The 23,070-nt window shown below is 39.2% G+C and overlaps 1 protein-coding gene across 16 annotated transcripts in view; it reads right to left on the minus strand.

Annotated features, from left to right (window-relative positions):
- stxbp5l (syntaxin binding protein 5-like) overlaps positions 1–23,070 on the minus strand; it is a 150,462-nt gene that overhangs the window by 85,494 nt on the left and 41,898 nt on the right. For all 16 annotated transcript variants that reach the window (XM_036004052.1, XM_036004054.1, XM_036004051.1 and 13 more), the window contains one exon: positions 4,392–4,473. In XM_036004052.1, the coding sequence (XP_035859945.1) occupies positions 4,392–4,473 (82 nt within the window). The remainder of the gene's footprint in view (positions 1–4,391; positions 4,474–23,070) is intronic.

A 23,070-nucleotide genomic window follows, 5' to 3' on the forward strand; every position in this document is an offset into this window, starting at 1 on the left:
ACCAGACGCGGAGAAAAGAGAACAGGAAAGGCAGACAAGGTGAGAGCCAGGTCCACAACGCCATTATGGTATAATTATCTTGATGTCTCGATGGCAACACAGGCAAGGTGACCAGCAGGCACATGTACACAGCATGAGTTAAATGACAATCAGTAGGGAAAATTGCATGACGGAAAAATCAAGAAGATGGCTTTAAGAGCATTTGTGTGTATTTATGTTCAGATAATGGAGGATTAATAGTCTAGTTAACTGATAGTTTCCCTTATAATTCTCTACTATTAATACCTATAAAAAAGAGAGGAATTTCATATTGGTAACAAAGTGGATGTTCTTAAACCCCACAAAGTGAACATTTTTATATTTGTGTACTTCTGTATAGATTTAGTCAATGGGAATCACTGTATATACACTCACCTTGAAGATTATTAGGAACACCCTACTAATAGCGTGTTTGACCCCCTTTCGCCTTCAGAACTGCCTTAATTCTTCGTGGCATTGATTCAAGGTGCTGGAAGCATTCTTTAGAAATGTTGGCCCATATTGATAGGATAGCATCTTGCAGATGATGGAGATTTGTGGGATGCACATCCAGGGCACGAAGCTCCTGTTCCACCACATCCCAAAGATGTTCTATTGGGTTGATATGTGGTGACTGTGGGGGCCATTTTAGTACGGTGAACTCATTGTCATGTTCAAGAAACCAATTTGAAATGATTTGAGCTTTGTGACATGGTGCATTATCCTGCTGGAAGTAGCCATCAGAGGATGGGTACATGGTGGTCATAAAGGGATGGACATGGTCAGAAACAATGCTCAGGTAGGCTGTAGCATTTAAACGATGCCCAATTGGTACTAAGGGGCCTGAAGTGTGCCAAGAAAACATCCCCCACACCATTACACCACCACCACCGGCCTGCCCAGTGGTAACAAGGCATGACGGATCCATGTTCTCATTCGGTTTACGCCAAATTCTGACTCTACCATCTGAATGTCTCAACATAAATCGAGACTCATCAGACCAGACAACATTTTTCCAGTCTTGAAAGGTCCAATTTTGGTGAGCTTGAGCAAATTGTAGCCTCATTTTCCTATTTTTAGTGGAGATGAGTGGTACCTGGTGGGGTCTTCTGCTGGTGTAGCCCATCCGCCTCAAGGTTGTGTGTTGTGGCTTCACAAATGCTTGGCTGCATACCTCGGTTGTTACGAGTGGTTATTTGAGTCAAAGTTGATCTTCTATCAGCTGGAATTAGTCGGCCCATTCTCCTCTGACCTCTAGCATCAACAAGGCGTTTTCACCTACAGGACTGCAACATACTGGATGTTTTTCCTTTTTCAGACCATTCTTTGTAAACCCTAGAAATGGTTGTGCATGAAAATCCCAATAACTGAGCAGATTGGAAAATACTCAAACCAGCCCGTCTGGCACCAACAACCATGCCACGCTCAAAGTTGCTTAGATCACTTTTCTTTCCCATTCTGACATTCAGTTTGGAGTTCTGGAGATTGTCTAGACCTGGACAACACCCCTAAATGTATTGAAGCAGCTTCCAAGTGATTGGTTGATTAGATAATTGCATTAACGAAAAATTGAACAGGTGTTCCTAATAATCTTCAAGGTGAGTGTAGTTCTCATTACACACTGTGTGCATCAGAGGATCTATTATTGGTCAATTGATCAATACGTCAGCCAGTGTGTGGCCTGATACCAAGCCAGTTCTTTCTTTTAAAAGAACTCGCCGAGGTGTTGCATAAAACTAAAATGATCAAAGTTCTCCAAAGCTGAAAAAGCACATAGTGCAGGCAGGGTACAAGATCTGCCTGACAGCTTTTATTACATACCACACTGTGTGTTGTAGATTTGATATAAATAACAGCACTTAAAACAAAACAAAACATACCTGAACATTTACATTCAAACATCAGCAGTTAAAATGACTTTACTTAGTGTTGGTTCATCAGCTGCAGTGAGCTAATTTAGTTCCCCAATCTCAGGTCATTTCGGGTCATGTTAAAGGTTAATGAGGTGTGCATGTGTGTGTCGGGCCGCCTGGATGTGTTAGCATCTGTTCCATCTTCTCCTGCTACTCCTCTTTGTCCTTTGACACATAGAGGAAATAAGATGCAATGCTAAATATTAGACCTAACAACTTCCTAACAAAGGATTTAGGAGGAAAAGGGGCTTTAATAACAAAGTTTCTGCTGCACCTAATTTCTCTGCCATTGTTAAAAAACATTAATCAACATACCAGTTCAGAGGAATGGCAATGTCCCTAAAATAAATTCCCAATACCAGTCTCTGTTTCTATGTACCTCATCCTTTCTGGAGACTTACATTTGTTTCAAGGAAATGTATTTAACACTAAATACAAGACTATGTGTGTTTGTTAAGAAACAAACATACATACTCCTACGGACCCCTCCTTCAATCCAGCCCTCAGAACGGCACAACAATCCTCTCTTCTCACCTTTTCCTTTCCCCCTACCAATCCTCAGCAGCACTCAGCCTCTTTAGATGTATTATTCATCAAGCAAAATAATGAATTCAGAATAGGCAAACAAACACATTAATTAGCTTAGTCATACCTTCCACCGACACAGTGACAGAAAAATATAATAGTTCTCATCATAAAATAACAAGAGGGAGAAGATTTTGAGAATGACATGGTATGAGACAACTAGACGTGTTGCATTGTGTGACTTCTGTTTGTCATAGACAATATATATATATATATATATATATATATATATATCCCTAATGGATGCACAAGCTCTTCGTTCACAGGCACCTGCAAGATGTGGCCCCTTTTTGGGGTTCATGCATCTAATAGGAATAAGCTATTACACCTAAGTGAAAGTCAAGAGGCCGGTCTGAATATGCACGTCTTCATTAGCAGGGCGGCCGACTACCCACACACTGAATCCAAGAGAGGGCATTGACATACAGCATTGCTATTAGTCACTCTGTCAAAAGATGAGAAGACCTACAGGAGTCACTGTGATTTGCGGCCTGTTAGAGAGACCATTAGGGAGTTTGCACAGATATAACACTCAAACACACACACACACACACACACACACACACACACACACACACACACACACACACACACGCTTAACAAACCCACCAATTAAACAAGACACACATGAGTCCCAAATTCTGTTGTAACATGCCTGCCCACAACATGTTGAGATCCTCTTACACAAACATCTGGGTGCTTACACACATACTTAGACCCACACACATACTCATACACACATACAAAGTCAATACCTGTCACACAAGCACACTCAGACTCCTCTTCAGGCCCATCAGCTGCCATTTGCCTCAGACACATCACAAGTATGAGTGATGGAGAAGTGGACTCAAAGAGCCAGTGGGCTTGAAAAGAAATATAGATGGCAAAGAAAAAACAACAAAGATGCAGGAAAAGTGCATTGATTACAGCAGAATAAAGGACAAACAAGAAAGAGAAACACAAAGTGAGAGACAGCTTTGTGCTCCAAACCCGTGTGACTTGGTTCCTGCTCTTTAACTTATAAGAGGGCCCTTTTTTTCTGTAATACATCTACAGTATTTTGTTAGTAAAACTAAATATTGCATCAAACCACACCACACTGCTGCTGTTTAAGTCATAAAATCAACTAGCTGACGCACAGCACTGCCATGTGTCAATCCACACAGTACTGGTCTGTTAGTAGTAAGTGGAGCAGTGAGGGGAAAGGGTTTTAATGACAAAGAGGAAAACATACAATGTTCATGATCATATTAAATATGGTCACGATCCTTTACTCTAAATAGGTCATTATTATATGCTGTTCTCCCTACCACAGGTACACTAGAACCTCCACATGGAACATATAAAACATTTACATTTTTGTCAAACTATTTTTCAAACATTTGACTCCATAGGCAAATTCCTCATCTATTGAAAAGACAATCCACTACATTTCAAAACAAACAGTCATGGTGTGAAATTTAATTTATCATTCATGCAATCACAACATGACCCAAGGTGCTCCAATAAGCTGCTGTTTTCAAGATTATTGTTTTCTGATCTTCATCTCTTTTTTCCCCCCACACACAAAGTGATTTCTAAAGGTGAACTGAGATCTTTTCTACTGATATACAGTAACTTAGTGGTTGATTTCTGGCCAATGTGTCCCATTCAACTTAGTTCTTCCTTCTAATAAGCAGCTACATTTAAAATCCCCACCAGGGCGTCTCAAGACAAAGACATTAGGGCCCACAGTGGGAAGACATTTGGTTCCAAGGAGTGAACAGGTTGCTGGCAACATGTGGCTATGATAGTGACTTCAGGCCTCCAAAGTGTGACGAGGGCAGCTTTAAAAATCACAGCTTTACGAAAGCATTGTAATGGAGTCTGGCTTACCTCATTGATGAGGAACTGCAGTTGAAGAACCGCTGCTCCGCTCTCATGCTGACAGTAGCAGTCTACCCCGGGTCGTCCCAGTCTGATGACATCACAAAGTCAAGGAAGTTTACAGAAGTGCACAAAAGAGCGGAAGGCAAAAACCAGGCAGATAATAAATACATATGTACATATTTATGTTATGATTGTGGTGTACCGTAAGTGTAAAGGACAACATTCAATCAACACTTTAAGTGCTCGAAGTACACTACACTGTAATGGATACACAAATATTTCCATTAAATGTTAGTTTTTTTACAATACTATCATCAGACAATGGTCAAGGGTGAAGGGCACATCATTCATTTGTTCACCTACTATAGTTCCTACCTTTAAATATTTGCCCTGGTCCTTTCTGTGTTATCAGTTTATTAACTTATCAATAAAATAATCTTCATATATTATTTTGTAGGTTCTATGAGGATGTACCTGCACCAACTGTGGTTGCACAGAACACTTGTGCCACTGGCCTGATATAAGCAGGCAGGTGGTGCAATGTCACATCCGATGGATGACTGGATTTTAAAACAAGGTCCATTGTGATGCTTGATGATGGCTGACACACCCCCTACAATGCCTCTCCTCCCACCTCGGGGAAGTCAAATTCATAGCGAAACATTCGTGCAAGCACAGGTATGGGTCAAAACCTGTGAGCGTCTGACTTTGTACTTCACCAGTGCAGTTCTGTGTTTTCCAGGGATCCAGAAATATACAGCGTTTAATATTATCCAATTGTCAGAAACACCTGTTTTTCAAATAACTACTGCAAGTATTTTAATTTCATTCAATGTATACAGCTCTGATTGTAGATGTGTTTCTATTTTGTCCACCTTATTTATGGCAATGACTAAAAATTAGGAACACCTCTCAGTGTAACGCAATACAAAACAACAGCAACACAAACTACAACCTCCAAAGTGATCATTAGTTGAGTCAACACCTCTCTCATTTGTTTCAGGTTCAACAAAAAATGAACATTTTAACGTTCATAAAGGTAGGATTAATTGTAGGACTGTTGTATTACTGCATACGTTTTAGCTAGGTTATAAACTCATGTAGAAAAATCACATAGTAACAGACCTGCTACTATTCTAATACCAGGCCAAATCCTGTTATCCTAAATTGATCAAATCTAAAAATAATATATATAGATTTAGAGATTTATAAATCTGTGAATGGAAGTAGCTGGTCTCACATGTTGACAAGTGCAGAGAGGCTCCAACAGGCTTGCTAGAGTAAAGTAAGTTCTGTTAGTAAAGTTTATTTATATTTTCTTTCTTAAGCAAACATCATGATGTGCTTTACAAGTCAATAAGAAACAGAGCACAAGACCAAAAAATATCACACCAGTACAACACATACTGTACATACAACATCAGACAAGACATGTCTGAGATTTTCCCCTAGGACCATAACTTCAGCTTGGTTGTGCTATCCAACAAATACAAATTAAGATTTTTTGAAAAGTAACCTAGCCTGGAAGCTTCCAGGAAAAATAAAACACTGAATCGCCAGTCTGTCCATACACACTATAAACTATAAACAATATGAATAATAATTATACTGCACGCTCACAAAATCTGATAGATGTTATTGCATCATGTCCTGCGGTGTTTTTTTCTTGCAGTTGTTGTACCTCCTTAGTAAGTAATTTCCCAAGGAGTAATAAACAACACATCCTAACATTATATCCAAGCTCATATTTTCTGAATTAGGCAGTTTGGTTAGAAAACAAGTATGGTTACCAGAGGAAGTAAAATCCCCAAGCACATCCTCCAAAGCAGGTGGAAATCAGCAGGAGGGGGATATAACACAACATGAAAATAGCCAGCTGGATATATTACAGGAACAGTTATTTAATCACTACAAGTTCAGAATTCATGTTGTAGCCAACATTGCTCGAAGTAAAGCACAGAATTACATATGACCAGTCCTGCAATGATTAAAATGACCCAGTTATGTCTCGCAATTCATGAGCATGTTTTAGTGTGTGTGTTGTGTGTTAGTGTAAACCTAAACCATCTTATTCAGACATTAAGTCATGATGCTATTGCAGTCAGTAAAAGCTAAAAGCAGGTAAATAGATGTCACTGTTTTTAAAATTGCCAACTTTGTTAGTCTTGTAAAGCACATTACACCTTATAGAGTTTGAAAGTGAAAATATAGGTTTACATATTATTTTACATATTTTATTTTCAATTTGCTATTAAATTATTATTTTTCTAGTTATTCAAGCTGTTTTAGGGGGTTTCAGGGGGACAGGCTTTTACTTTCTTCTACCCATAGAACCTTTACTTCAAATTTTTTTATCAATTAATGTGCAAGTTTTTATGCTCTACCTTATGATTGTGCGTGCACATTAAATGTAAAAGTGTTCCAATACAAAACTTATGATGCCACTATTTTGCCCTCCCCTTGTCCCTCCAGGAATTTCTGTCCACCTCTCTTGGCATCAATGGCTACCCACACCTTGCAAACAGCTCAGGGCAAGGAGATTGTGTAACATTTATCAGCCACAATCAAATATTTAGTGAAGTTGTCTGACACTGCAGAAACAAAATGTGCATTCAGTTTTAATGAAACACAATATGAGTAATCATGGAGAGTAGGTGGCTACAGAACAAATGTTTATCCTGCTGCAGAGTAACTGGGCTGAGAGAGGAGGAGGAAAAAATGAGTTAGTTGCTCTCCTGTTTTTTGGAGTTATAGTGTGGACACTGGTGTGTGGAAGCAAGATATTTTCACATATCACAATAGTGTTTGAGATTCATCTATGTTAGTGTGGGCAGCATATCTAGTTGCAAATCATCTGACAGAGATAACAAAGGTGGAGATTTGTTTCAAATCTGTAAAGATCATACATGTCAAATGTTTGCACTACTGCAAAATGATGAACTCATATAAAACTTGGATTCCACACATACAGCTGTGTTCAGTAATGTTCTACATATTGCAGATATGCTAGAGAACTCAATCCGAAATCCAACAGATTGATAGTAGGCTATGCAGTGTGAGCACATCTCATTTCAGTTTCACAATGTATTTTGACCAGCGGGGCAGAAACATCCAGACAGTCTTACTAGACTGGCTTATCATATCTACGGTAGCCGCAGCAGCCATGCACTCTGATATGGAGAATTGCTGAACCAGGGTACAGATCTCAGGTGCACTGGGGAGGAAAGACTCAAGACAGCTCATGACCCTAGGCAAAAGTTCAGTTTCAGTCTTGTTTCAAAAGAATTCTTAACTTTTGTAAAAAATAAAAATAAAAACATGTTGTGCCCAAATAAAAAGTTGACGTAGTTTTTTTATGGCTTCGAAGCTTCAAAGCTTTGATAGTTGCTATGGTAATCACTGTACAAATCCGTATTCGAATTAGAGCTGGGCATATAGATATATAATATCGATATTATATTGATATCGTGATATGAGACTAGATATCGTCTTAGATTTTGGATATCGTAATCTCGTAATATGACATAATTGTTGTCTTTTCCTGGTTTTAAAGGCTGCATTACAGTAAAGTGATGTCATTTTCTGAACTTACCAGACTGTTGTAACTGTTCTATTATTTGCCTTTACCCACTTAGTCATTATATCCACATTACTGATGATTATTTATCAAAAATCTCATTGTGTAAATATTTTGTGAAAGCACCAATAGTCAACACTACAATATCGTTGCTGTATTGATATCGAGGTATTTGGTCAAAAATATCGTGATATTTGATTTTCTCCATATCGCCCAGCCCTAATTCGAATGCTTTGTTTTTTAATTTTAAAGATTCTTTTTGGGATTTTTACAGGCTTTAATTGACAGGATAGCTTAAAGACAGGAAAGGGGAGAGAGAAGGGGGACGACATGCAGCAAAGGTGCGCTGGTTCAGATTCGAACCCAGACTGCTGCCAAGAACTCAGCCTACATGGGGCGCACACTCTACTGGGTAAACTAGAGGTCTTCCCTTTATTTTTTATTTTTATTATTATGAGTATATATGCATTACCTCAAAAATCCAGAATAGCCCATGAAATAGGGAATAGTAATCCCACATTACTCATTTATGCATCAACATTAATTATAACTCATTATTCTCAGACATGGCGCTATTTATTGTAGTAGGGGCGCTGTGCCAGGACACAAACACACACACACACACACACACACACACACACACACACACACACACACACACACACACACACACACACACACACACAAATGTTCTGCAGATTTTTATTTCTTGTGTTCATATCATGTGTTAAGTGTGTGAATGTATAAATATTTTGTCTGGTCCACCAACTGACATGTAAAAAAAAAACTAAAATACTTCACAGTGCAATGCCTACATGCATCAGATGTGCTATAGTGAAATACTAACTGTTGTTGTTGACATTTCAACCAATGGTGTTTCTATTAATTTTGAGATTAATCAATATGTTTTCTTTGAGTTGTTGGAAACCCACAATTTCCAGAAATGTCAAATGAATGCAGGCTAAGACCTAAGTCCATGTAAATGAGAACATTTTAAAAAGGTATGAGTGTAAGTATTGTATAGCGGTTTGAATGCTTATGCACACAAAGACTGTGGTTACACTTGTGTCTTTTCAAAGCAACCTTTGTCACCCGATCATGCAGGACTCATTAACTGTCAAGTCTGTAAGCTCCGAGATTGGATCTTGCTCGCATTGAAGAAAAGAAGAAGGCTTCCTCTTGCACCAAGTGCCATTTTAGATGCACTTATTGCCCGGGAATAACGTTATATCCGCATATATAAAATATATAAAGAAATATATCTAATCATTATCCGATCAGGCCGGTCGCATATGCAGAAACAGCTGAGTTCCGATCTGGCGCATCTGATCACAAAAGTCACATTGAAAAGACAAGTGCAAGAACGGCCAAAGACATATGTACAATGCACCACTGTTGCTCGAATTTTCCAATTGATTTCCACCCTGGCTCTCCGTCTGTCTCTTTTTCTCACTTCCATCCAAATCGACTTAACTATATCAGTGAGGGGGGTAAAAAAGAAAATGAAAAGAATCAAACACCAAACATCCCATCTTACTTGGAGAGAGACCTTTTGTGCTCATACGCCCACATTGAGCCACCACACTGAGAGAAAAATCGGTTTCTGACCTGTGGCAATACACTGAGGACAAGCAGTCCACTTAGTCAAGCAGTCTACATATATTTCTCCTTTAAATACCCACACTGGGTGACTTCCAGTATAAAGGACTTGAATAAAGTCAGAGGTGGCTTATTTTGTGTTACAAAGTATCAGCATTGACAATGCAAGTTAAGCTTGTCGCAGATACACAAGCCTATTACTGTAATTGTCTGCATAGACTGCACCAGTTTTCATTTATGACACTCAAATAATTTGAAGGATGCTAATTAATCAAGGTAGATGCCAGCTGGATTAGGGCAGACAGCTGCCAACAGAAACAAGTTTGCCAAATTGTAACGCCTGTTTTTTAATTTCATTAGAGCTAAGTCAGAGCTGAGAGGTTGATCTGTGTTATTAATGTAGTTTTTTGGTTTACAGTCGATTCTGCACTCTATATTACATACGCACAATGCTTTTGTACTCTTTTCTCTATTTTAATCAGCTGTGAAATGTAAAATATTGAAAATGTTAATGTCACACAGAACTACTCAGTCTCGTAGCAGTTTAAAAGTTGTTAAAACACTTGTTTTGTTGTACTGTTGTAAAAAGGTATCCTGGTGTGAGAAGCCTAACGTGTTTGTAATGTATACAGTGTGTTTGTTCGTCTGTTTCTAAAAATGTATAGGGTGTAGTATGCTGTAACGTCTTGCTCTGGCCTAATTGTTGTTCAAGTTTTCAGGGAAGCACAATGGTTATGTCTAGAAGGCTAAGGTCAGCAGATAAGCACTGTGGCCAGAGAACTTGGGAAAGAATCAATTAAAGTGTGTGTCTGATTCAAGGGCTGCCTTGAAAGGGAAAGACTCAAATCATCTCTCTGTCAGTCTGGATCATTCTCTCCCTGACAGGCGAGTCTTTGTACACATCCCATTCAAATTCACTTCACACTCTGAGAGAGACTGCATCAAAACTATCAGACGCTGTCAAAAGCACAAAGCTGATGTGAAGGTGAAGTCGCCTACATCCAAACAGGAGACAAACACTGTATTGCTGCCAGCTGACAGAAAACAATGCAGAAATGAGAAATTATTGGACCAGCCTGTTTTTTGTATTTGGTGATCTCTGCACTGAAAACCAATAAGTGACAGCCAATAAATGTCATAAATTTAAATTTAAAATACACGTTGTTTGGCATGCACAGTTGTCAGCTGACGCAGTCAAACTAGGGCCTTATTTCCTCAAAACATCTTAAAACTAATACGGGTTGGTTGTAACATCCATAACACTTTATATTCAGATGTGTTGGGGTAACTAATATAAATAGAATAGATAGAAAGGCCATTGAACTGTTCCCCATGGTCAATTGTTTATTACATAACAAAATGGTGATTGTTGTTAGTTGTCATGGTGACAACACGTACCAGTGGGGCCGTAAACTGTGTTGCAACTCGCTGGGAGGAGAGCGGCCAGACCCATTGATATATATCTTTGGCCCAACCATGGATGTATTATGGGTCCAACACAGTTCAAGGGAGATGTTCTCCAGAGCTGCAGGGAGTGAGGAAGGACAGTTCGCTGTTCGACTCATTCTCTGTTACCAAGGCAGCATGAAAGCACGGCGAAACCAGCCAGCCAGTCGGTGGACGACTTGTTAGTTGGCTAACATTCGCTTGCTAACTCTGCCGTAACCCTCAACCCCAGAAAACAAGCCGAACTAAGCTCTCACTCATCTGGCGATAGCAATGTGCTTTGTGTGGATGAAGCATTAAGTTGTTAAATTTGACTCTTTTATTGGCTGGTTCTCTGCCTCTTAATGTTACTAACTCCACTGCTCGTTTGTCCGTTACTGCAAAACCTCACCTCCACAACTTTCCGGAAGTCGGTTTATACGGAAGTTTATACGTTACCATGGCAATGGTACACATGAAAATGGCTGCAGCTTTGGGCATTCTGCTATGTTGATTTAAATGCAAATTGCCTTTCAATCCATTTTATTTCTATGGTGTAACTAGAGTGGTGAGCATTTAAAGGAAAGACACAGTGGGTAAATATATACTGTCAAAAGAAATTTTCAATAACTTATACTGCATTCCATAGAAATAAAATGGATAGAAAGGCCATTGAACTGTAAGTACAAAACAAAATGGCAATTATTGTTAGTTGTCATGGTGACGTTACTACTCCAATGCTCGTGTGTCCGAAACTGCAAAACCTTACCTCCGCGACTTGCCAGTTTAGACGGAAATGTATGCAAAAGTTAGTCTGTTGCCATGGCAACGGTACACATAAAAATGGCAATTTGAATGGGAATGGCCTTTCTATCCATTTTATTTGTATGCTGCATTTACATGGATTCAGGCAGACAGACACCACCTTTTGGGCAGCACAGGTGTTATAGGTCTATCTATCTATCTATTTGCATCCAAAAACATGGAAATTTAAAATGAATGGAGAGGTTCCAGACTAATATGTATTTGTGTATTAGTCTGGCTAGGTTCAAGCTTGACTTAACCAAAATCATAGTCACATTAGGTGCTGCTTTGAAAAATGATCCTGAGTAAATGGTCAAACTCAACTCCTATAGGTTCACATTTAACAACACTTTATACCAGTAAGAGGGATCAAGAACATGAGGCACATATCTGCTTTGGTAAGGTGTGATAAGGCTTGAGGGTTTGTTTGCAATTGTTGCTTTAAGATAATAACACCTGCATGGCTGCATTGCTAAAAAGGCTAAACCAACTACAATTTCCGATAACTTATCACCAACTTACCCTGCTGTGGATGAACAACCAAATTAGTTTCAAACATGAATCTAGAGCTTAACACAATAGGCTCCAATCAGGAGCATATATTTATCCTAGCAGGGAAGACAAACATACAGTAAGTCTGCTACTAGAAGCAATGGCTGTGTTTTGTTTGTTTTGCAATTGCAACAAGCACAGAAAACAGTGGAGGGGACAGGGAGCAGAAACTTATAATTGCATCGCTGTATGGTGAACGAAATTTTCCCGTGCCTTAATTACTTATATAAACATTGAAGCCAACATGGATTAATGGGAAAAGGCCAATCAGCTACTTTTTGAAGGCTCTACATACATCAAACGTGAAGACAAAGCAAGAAACAAATCTGACTGTAAGTTACACTAAGACTCTTCATTCATGTGCAACTATTCTTTGTTCTCTTCTTCAATACCTCAGAATTCTTGTGCATCCATTCACAGGCTCTTGCAAATATATTTTCTCTGTCCTCTAAAGCATTTTAACTAGGGCTGTCAAATGATTACATTTTCTTAATCGCGATTAATTGTTGAATTTCTATAGTTAATCGCGATTAATCGCATGTTTTATCACATGATTAAAATTCTATTATTTTGCATTTCAGAACTGTTTTTAAGTACATATTAACAATGGAAAGCAATTCTTACCAGTGTATCTTGATTGGGAATCAAATGAATGCAAAGAAAATGACTTTATGAACTTGATTTTAAGATTTGTATTTGTTTATTATATATTTAATCTAGTCACACATTTGAATCTAGAGTCAATATTAGGGTTGGGTATTGTCATCAAAATGAAATGTTTAATAATAATGTAATCACTATAACAATAACTTATTTCACTATAGCTGTTGAATGACAAAAACAACGACCAGATGGGAAAAGGGCATTTAACAACAACTTTGAATGCACCACAAGGCTGTAAATTACCAGTTTCATTGAACGCACCGTCTGTGTTTTTCCGACAACAGCAGCTGCAGATTGTTACATCCTGGTGTCGGAATCCTCTACAGTGAAATACAGACAAACTTTACACCGTTTAGCGTTAGCTGTCAGCATTGTAACCGTGTTTAATCCAGCTACTAGCTAGCGGTAGGCTAACGTTAGCTGCTGTTGAGTATAGTGTTAACTAGCGTCACGTGCAGCAATATTTCTGATGCCTGTGTCTGTTTCAGAGCATCAGAGAGAAGTGCAGGCATATCAGTGGCACCAGAATGAGGCACCGAAATCCGTGTTGCTATTCCTGCAGCAGCAGGATGTGTTACGAGGAAGTACGGCAAAATAGTAGCCTGTTAGGCACGACGCAAAGCAGAGTGAAGTGAAAATAAATTAATAAATGGCGGCATGCGATTAACACGATTAAAAAAAATTTACGCATTATGCTCGACCCTTAATCGCATCGCGATTAACACGTTAATGCTGACAGCCCTAATTTTAACTTGTTTGACTTTGACATCACGTTGAGTTAATTTTGGTATACTTGTCTTTCCAGTCATGAATAACTGCTGGGTGTGAACATGTGCTTCCTTATTCGCAAAGAAAATGCATCCTGAGGTTCCTTTTTTCTACAGCTGGTTTTACATTATTACATTTACACTCCTAACAAGCTGTAGTTGTTTGTCAGGTGTAAGCACGCTTCAGACTATGGTAATGTCTGGAATTACTCCCTTGTTTACTGCTTCTCTGCTCTTTATAGAATAGAGTAGTAGTCGTAGTAGTTTACCCTATAATGAGCAGTAAATTGAGGTTTCGGACAATTACCAATCATTATGTTGGGTCATCACTGATAGGTCACTGTTGCAGCCTATCAGAGCTTTGGCTAATGTTTGCAGCTCCGGCCTGCTCTATTAGATTTGGGGATTTTACACACTAGAAACCCAGCCAAACTTGTTACCTGAGATACCGTTACGTTTGCCAAACACACTGGTAAATCCTTATCCGAAAAAGATATTTACTCTTGCAACGTCTTGCTTGTCTAAGTATGTAAGCTAAACAGCCTAACAGGATTATGTTACAATAAAATAACAGGCCTTATTATACGTCTAATACTAAGACTAACCAGCTCATGAACAATGCTGTATGTCTATTTCCATATCTTCCACATGGATCATCAACTGGTTAGTGCTGACTTTTTGTCTCGGACATGTAGCATAAGGCTCATAAGGTCTTTTAGCACAATATCATGTGTGTAGCCAACAAGTGCCTATTTAAGACCCCCTTTAAGGAGTTCGACATTTTGTCAGCTTGAAACATTAAAAAGTCAGCTGGAGACCAAGCTAAGGTTAGCTTCATTAGTTGCTAATAATATCTAACAGCGACAGTTGTTGTCAATTTAGCCGGCTAGAAATGAGAAGCCTGCTTTTGTTTACCTCTGTCTGAAATCAGGGACCCCTGAAAAATATCCTCTGCAGCACCCCCCGCCCCGTTTTTAGCCGTCTCTAGCAGACAAGGGAACCACTCACAACTTTTGCCTGAATCTATCCTTATAATTCAGCCTTTAAAGCCCAGTTCAGACCAAAGATTTGTAACGAGACAAAACCGTTTTAGAACGTTGCAGGGAAAAGTTGCAGCGGTCTGAACTGGCCCGTCTCAGCTTGATTCAAGCCAGCTGGTGGTGGCGCCTGTGGCTCAGCTTGTCAAGTCGACAGTGGCTGGTTAACGTTAATGTTAACATAAATGTGAGGGAGGTCACCAGTTTCAACATTCAATTGCGAAGTCAGCTGGTTAAGTCAGTTACATACTGTCAACTAGCTGAAATGGCAGAGTTTTGGACGGAGGCTCAACGAGTGCCCGCGAGCAATGGTCGAGCAAGCTAGAGAGTCACTGAAGTGAGGGAGTGGCTTTAGAACAAAGCAGTGAATCAGAAATAGAAATGCAACTGTAGCAAGTATCTCACTATCACTATCCTCATTCATATTTTAAGACGCTACAAATGACATCCAGCTACAAAAAAGCCTTAAACCTCAAGGTTTAAATAGTCCCGTCGCAAATCTTTGGTCTGAACTGGGCTTAACACCATGACTAGTGTAATAACACATGGAGCATGTGATGAACATCTACCATGTGAACAGTGTTTGTGGTGTGTGTGTGTGTATTTTCCAAGCTTGCGGTACACCCAAATCCAGGCTTCAAAACACTACAGAAACCCCTGGATGGCATTACAGATGCTATCGTGTTTTTCTTCAAGCAGTGGTTTTAATATTCTTGGTTGGGTTGTTGTTCAAAATGCTGACATTTAAATTTAATCTTGATTAAAGCTATGCAGTTCTTCAAAATTACACCACGATGGTTTTCTTTTCAATTGATCCCATTGTGGACCTTCTCAGTCGAATTGAACTGCTATCCATTTATCCCTTTTCTATCCCAGCCCCATCCACACTCACAATCTCTCCTTCATCCTGTATGAATCACAATTAATCTCCTCCTGCCTCCATTATTTTTTTTTTTCCTCTCCCTCTGTCTGTGTGTGTACGTGTGTGAAGCAGGGTATAATAACTGTTTTGTGCGTGTTTAATAATGCTGGTGGAGCAGTGAGCTGGGTACTTTAGATTTGAGTATAAACATCTCACAGCAGAGTGGATACAGAATAAGGTGTGTGTGTGTGTGTGTGTGTGTGTGTGTGTGTGTGTGTGTGTGTGTGTGTGTGTGTGTGTGTGTGTGTGTGTGAGTGTGTGTGTGTGCATGGGTGCGTATGTGCATGCACGCATGCATGTGTGCGTGCATGTATGTGTGTGAGCATGCATGTGTGTGTGCATGTGTGCATGTTTGTATTTGTGTGGGTGGCTGGCTGATTGTGTTGGTACATATACTGTATACAGCTCTGTACATTTGCCCTATATAATGTTTTCTTACCAGCAGAGTAAGTCAGAGTTGTCTGACAGATCCATGAAATAGCCTTGATCTCTTACTTGCAGGTGATGCTGTTGACATGACTTACTAACCTGCTTACTAACCTAATCTATATATTTTTTTAAATACACAGAATTACCTGCTGACACTGAATGTTAGGGCTGGATGATGAAAAAAATATACTCACGATTGTTTTTCCATTTTGATTAATATCAATATTTATCATGATTTGATAACGCTGCCAGTTTGACTATCCTATTACTAAAGCCTAACGAAAATAAAAAGATTCATTAGTTAAACTTTAGAATATACAGTACCAGTTAATGGTTTAGACTAGGGCTGCATGATATTTTGGTTCATTGTCTACATCGCGATGTGCGCATGCGCAACAGTCACATCGTAGGACGTTGCAGGACCCTATCTTGCACCCGGCGCGTCGTTTAAATAGCAAATGCACCTGCGCCCATCAGTGCGCCCATGGGCATGCTGGTCTTACAGGGAGGTGTGTTCAGGTGAATTCTTGGCGTATTGCTATCTTGAGGCAGCGGGAAATGATTGCGCCATTGACCAACAAAAACCTGGTCTAAAGTCAGTAGCGCAGCATTTCATTGTTATTTTAACAGTGCATTAGTAAAACGTGCCTAGGTTTATGCACAGCACGCAAACACTATGCTTGTCACACACACACAGGGAAGCGCAGCAGCACACAAACATGCAAAAGATTACAAATACAAAATATTATGGTACAAATCTGCCATCATAATAGCAATGCGCCAAGGTACAAACGTGCCTGGCTTTTAAAGGGAATGGGAGATGACACCCAAAACACACCTATGAATTAATGAAGACAGTAAGTACAACCCTTTTGACCCTTTTTTCAGCTGTCAAACTAGCAAAAGTGGTGGCTGGGTTAGCTCAGTTGGTAGAGCAGGCGCACATGTATAGGTTTATTCCTTGACGCAGCAGCAGCGGGTTCAACTCTGACCTGCGGCCCTTTGCTGCATGTCATTCCCCCTCTCTCTCCCCTTTCATGTGTACATCTGTCCTGTGGAAATAAAGGCCTAAAAATGCCCCAAAAAATAATCTTAAAAAAAAAACTAGCAAAAGTGGATTTGGACACACCTGCACCATGCGCTTCACGTCGTGCACTTAGATCGTTAAAATAGAGCCCTAAAACTTTTTTTGCTGCTTGATAGAAAAGTAAACTTTCAATTTATTAAACAACCAAAGCAGGCCCTGCTAGTCGACCACAACCTAAAATTTAGAGGATGCAACATGCATGCATTATTAATATAATTCACTTTAGCCTGGATTGATAGTATTATATGAATACAATGGTGTCATATCAGTCAGTCAGTGCATTTCTATCTAATTTCCCTTTTCAAAATCACTTAAGAAGAGTAGTCCCAGCGCTTACTTGCTTTGGTGTTTGTAAAGCATTGGTTTCAAGTTCAACAAAAAATGGTTCACATAAGAAAAAAAAAATATTTTTAAATTTTCTATGTAGATGCACTCCCCTACAAAATCACCCCAGTAGTCAAGAAGGAGTTATTATTTCCAAATAGAGCTATTTATTTCATCTTATAAAAATGTGTCTTTTTTCATATTGCAATATATATCGCAGGACAAAAAATATCGCAATGTCAGTTTTTGCCAATATCGTGCAGGCCTAGTTTGGACACACTTTCCCATTCACTTGAATGAGAAAGTGTGTCCATACTTGTGACTGGTACTGTAGTTTAATAACCAAAAAATAAAACAGGCTAATGTAAGCATTTAACATGCTTTAACTGCCTTAACAAAACAATACAAGTTAGCTAGCCTTGTAACGTATTAAAATAATAAAAATAAAAGCTGTGACAAGTACTACTATTATATCAAACTGCCAAGCACAGTTCTCTCACTTTTAGCCGGCCATGACTGTGAGAAATTGTAGCTTGTCCAAAGATAATACAAGGTGCCAAGCAAAGGTTAGCCACAGTCAGTCAGCCAACTTTGGACTCATAGTCTCACATACTGACATACGGGTAACCCCCAAACGTTTCTTTTTGAGTCGTGGGAAAGAGTGCTTACTGTAGCATGGAAGCGTCTTTTACTTTTGTTTTGACTGCTGTGGTGTCAAGCTGTACTCACTACTGAGAAAAGCTTTTTTCCTACTGATACAGATAGCATTATTTATCCCCAAAGGGAAATTTAGTTTCTACAGTCCACCGAAACATAGCCTATACACACACACACATTCATACTGCCGGTCATCAGTGACAGAGAGAGCACAATAAAAGGGCATATAGGAAAGTGTGACATCCAAAAGTATACAGCAAGAAAAATATTTGAAATAAGAACTGAATAAAGACGATAAAGTACCAAACATGGAAAAAAAAGGATTTCCTTAAACAATGTGTGAATGTCTACAAAATTAACAATCCAGACTGCTCATATAAGTAGTTTAAATACACAAGTATTGATTTAAAAACGATTTTATTGATTTAAAACTGGTCAGCCTGAGTCTATGATCACAACTCCGTCCATGGCAACGGCCTGTTATACTTATTAACAGTCTGTTATACAGACCGCAGAATGCTGTGATTGGGCAATCAAAACCAAGTATTCAACCAAGTCATGTAATAAATGAATATATCACAGCAAAACACCTAGTGCAAAGATCACCCTGTGAATACGTTTTTTAACACACACAGACTGACACACTCACTGCGTTCCTCTGATGTAATCAGAGCAGAGAGAGAAGGCATCTGTCTTGCTCCAGCTGTCATAATTTAAATATATGTGCATTAAATTGGCTGTTTGACTGTTTCACATCATTGCGATTACAATGCTGAAGCACATCTGCTCTTTGCCTACCCAATTTTCCAGTCCAAGGAGACACAGGCCACAATCTGCATTCAATTAAAGGTTTTAGCTGATTTGCATCGGCCAAGCCTGTTGTTTGGTGATTATATAAAATAAAAATAGAAAAGAATGTTGAATTAAATGTTATTATTGAAGTACTTGTTCTCATGTGCCTTTGGTAGATAAACCTACCATAATTTACTTTTATTTCATTTATTAAACTTGGGGTTATTCAATATTTCACTAACTGTAACTTGAACCTTGACTGGTTTAATATTTTCAAAAGCATTTGAATGCTATTTACTACATTTAATTTATTCTTCGTCAAATTGTATCATTCCTTTCATTATCTTTGAACTTTTCTTTTCTGCCTTATGTGAATCCCTTTTGATTAATATTGAGTATTTTTCCCAAAATTCAACCCTAGTGGCGCTTCCCCAGTGCTAGTACCAGCTCTACTCTACTCTACTCGACCGCGGTGCCCCGTCCTCCATTTTTACTGCAGATTTAGTACCGCCTCATGCCTGAGGCGAGCGTGGCTTGTCGTCATAGCGACGCCGCAGGAAACTACCGTGACCTAACACGACACACACAGAACGTTGAAGGTGTGTTGTTTTTGACTCTCAGCATGTGGCTGTTGCCACAGCCAGAAGACAAATTTTGTTTCAAAAGAAGCTGGAGGCAGCAAAAAAAACACCGCTGGCTAAACTTTAAAAATGGCAGGTTTTTTCAGGACACCCCCGTCTGTTGGTAGCAATGATGATGCAGTGATTAGTGACGATTCTCTCTGACCAATCAGTAGTCTGCAGGTTTTCACGTCGCCTTTTGGTATCGCCTCAGCTCGCTTGGAACCTCGACGGAGGTGATACTAAAAAAAGTACCTGTTAGCCAGTACCAGGGACTTTTTTTCGTAATGGAAAACCAAAAAAGGCGAGTACAGTCGAGGCGAGTCGAGCAGGTACCGTGTAATGTAAAAACGCCATAGGTGAACCACATCACAAAGCCAATTAGCATGCATGAGCAAATGACACTAGGCTGCTGCAAAACAGCTTTCCAAATGTACAGCATATAAAATACTGAGATAATTAAATCTTCTCGTTCCCACTGATTCTATCTCTCTGTCTCATCTAACAACACAACATTACTGGGGGACATTATAATCCTGCTATGATCTCAACTTGTCCGGCAAAAGTGGTATATAATCTTAATTCTTAAAATCCATTTTTAATTGTAATACGATGTGACAAAGCAGAACTATTACTGTAATAGTGTTGGATGAAGCATAAACATCTTAAACTATTCTGCTTCTGTTTATTCTGTTAGTAAGTAAATAACTGAATTGCAAATTAAAGTCTGGCAACATTATCAGTTCTAAACACAACCTCTGCCTTTGGAGGGAGATTTGTGGCGCTGTGTATTCACATCTTGCCACTGCCGGGCAAAACGTAAAAATCATTTTTCTACTTGACAATGCTGTCTCTGCTCTCCATTTTATTTTGCCATTTTTGTCATACACCACGAAGATTGGCAAAGCTCTTAGTTAGGAATGAGACAAAACCTGATTTATAGTCCATTTCACCCAAAACCTTTTTCACTTTGCATTGCTGCACATATATGGACAAAATTAACAGGCGCACAATCAGAGATGCCTTTTGATGTCCACTGCTACAGATCTGTAGCTGACCCTGAACTCTGACGTTTCAGAAAGGGGGAGTGAAAGGATGAGGAAAGGAGCCCATTCAGCTGAAGAGAAAGCTAAAACAGCCTTGTTCTATCTTATCAATGATCCTTCAGTTCAAAATCAATTCAGTTTCACTTCAAGATTTATTAATTTTTGATTAGGACAATGCACATTAATCAACATTTCTGTAAATGCGCCAGTGTTAGCCAATCGGCTAATTTTCAACTGTAGTCCTAGTTACTTTCATTCAACTATATTGTTATTATTATCATTATTATTTCACTCTGACAAGAACAGCATTCTCGGTACAACCTGAATACCTGACATATGGTATTTAACATTAAAATGGTAAAATTAAAAAAACAACATCAGAAGCCAGTAGTGTGGTAATGCATGGACCACTGCTAAACAACACTGCCAACAATACTGTGTATAAGCAATTACACACACACACACAGGCTGCACACCATTTGTACACTCTTGGCTGCATCTTAAAGAGTAGCTCAGTCAGTAATTAACCTGCAGATAACCTGCTTTGAGGAAATAAAATTGGTCCTCCAGAAGCTGGAAACATGTCTGCAGTATAGAAACTCTTACGGGTCACGGAAAACGACTGCAAATGCCCCAGACTGAGAGAGAGAGAGAGAGAGAGAGAGAGAGAGAGAGAGAGAGAGAGAGAGAGAGAGAGAGAGAGAGAGAGAGAGAGAGAGAGAGAGAGAGAGAGAGTCCAGATATGCCTGGGTTAAATCGGTCCTAAAAATAACAGTGTAAAAAGTGGCACTTTCTGAACTAAGAATGATTAAAGCCTCTAAGAGTGGAATTTGAATGTTTGGCTTTGGTAACTCCAAAAGTAACAAAGGAAACACTTTGGCTATGCACACTGGTGTGGTTGACGGGATAAAAAGTGACATGATTTTGTGAGATCTCATAAAGTTTGTGTTAGTTTAATTTTCTTTCAACATGCCATAACTAGTTGGGATGTATGAATAATTCAAACGTGATTGGTGTGTAGCTCATCAGCGTCCCGACGTAGACAAGTCTAGATTTTGGTAAGTTTTATAGTTTTCTGTACAGGAACCACGAAGGATCTACAGAACCAGGTACTTGTACTGAGGCATATTCAGCTTTGATAACAAAAACAAGTACAGTTGTATGCTGCTCCTGTTTATCAGATTCCCATATGTCCTCATTTCTCTAATTACTCAACAGTTAATGACTGTTTAACCAAATCACTTATTCCATACTGTCACACAATACAACAATTTATTCTTTCAGAGAGCATCAGTTATGGCTTTTTACAACACAACAGCCTGCATTCAAAAAGAGAGCAACTAGCATCTCTATGATTCTTTGAAGGCAAAATCAACTGCCTTCTTAGTGAAAACATAATTAGGGTCAAGACTTCTAATTAGCTGAATATTTGCACATCTGTGATTTTGCCCACTAAAGGAGAGAACAGTCAATGAGGATTCAGTGTGCTAATGTAATATTAATGGTCAGATGCAGATGTTTGCACCTGCTGAGCAACGCAAACACAACAGGTGATGAAATGAAAAGCCTTCAGACTATTTCAGAGTTTCAGCACAGTTTGACTTTGGATACATGTCGGTCCAGATCAATCACCGTGAAGCAGCAAATGAGCCAAGAGAAATTCTGTGTAGATTTTATCTATATTGTGTATCTAACACTTACTCAAACACAAATATATGTTGGTTCCGCTATATTTGTGAAGACAGTGAATGCTTAAACCCAATCCTTACCCTAAACTAAACTTCTCATGCCTAAACCTAACCAATCCAACCAACCAAGGCAACAAGTACTAGCTAATCAGAGGCAGAGTAGGGCGGGTAATTCCTTCACCATCCTAGGATTCAATCTTTTTTGATTTCAATCTTCATCTATTTTTATGTTACTCCCCTCTCCCCAAGAAGAATGTGGTGTTGTAACAGCAGTTAATACAAGGTCCTGCTCTGGCCAAGCCTGCCAGGGTACATGCACTCGCACTCAAAAATCACACAGATTCAAGACACACACACACACACGCAAAGCTCAGAAGCAGTAGCCAGCAGAAACTCAGGATCCTCAGTCGCTCTTTCTGGGTAAGGTACAATTTGACAACAGGAGATATCGATTCAGCTGCCTGCAGGCTTTTTATAGAAGCCAGCACCATCATTACGACCCATAGCCCAGCCTGCCTCTTTTGCCTACCCCAATGCCTTCTCGTCTAGGCAGAGACATTATGTGGAGAAATAGAAACAGCAGTAACAGAAGGAGTAGGAGAGGGGAAGATAATGAGGGCTATTGTAAAAAAATAGAAGGTAGCTGGGAAGAAGAGAGAAATAGTAGAGGTTGTGGCAAAAAAAAAAAAACAATGG

Source organism: Sander lucioperca, chromosome 8 (assembly GCF_008315115.2).
Source record: "Sander lucioperca isolate FBNREF2018 chromosome 8, SLUC_FBN_1.2, whole genome shotgun sequence".
In the NCBI taxonomy this organism is placed as follows: Eukaryota; Metazoa; Chordata; class Actinopteri; order Perciformes; family Percidae; genus Sander; species Sander lucioperca.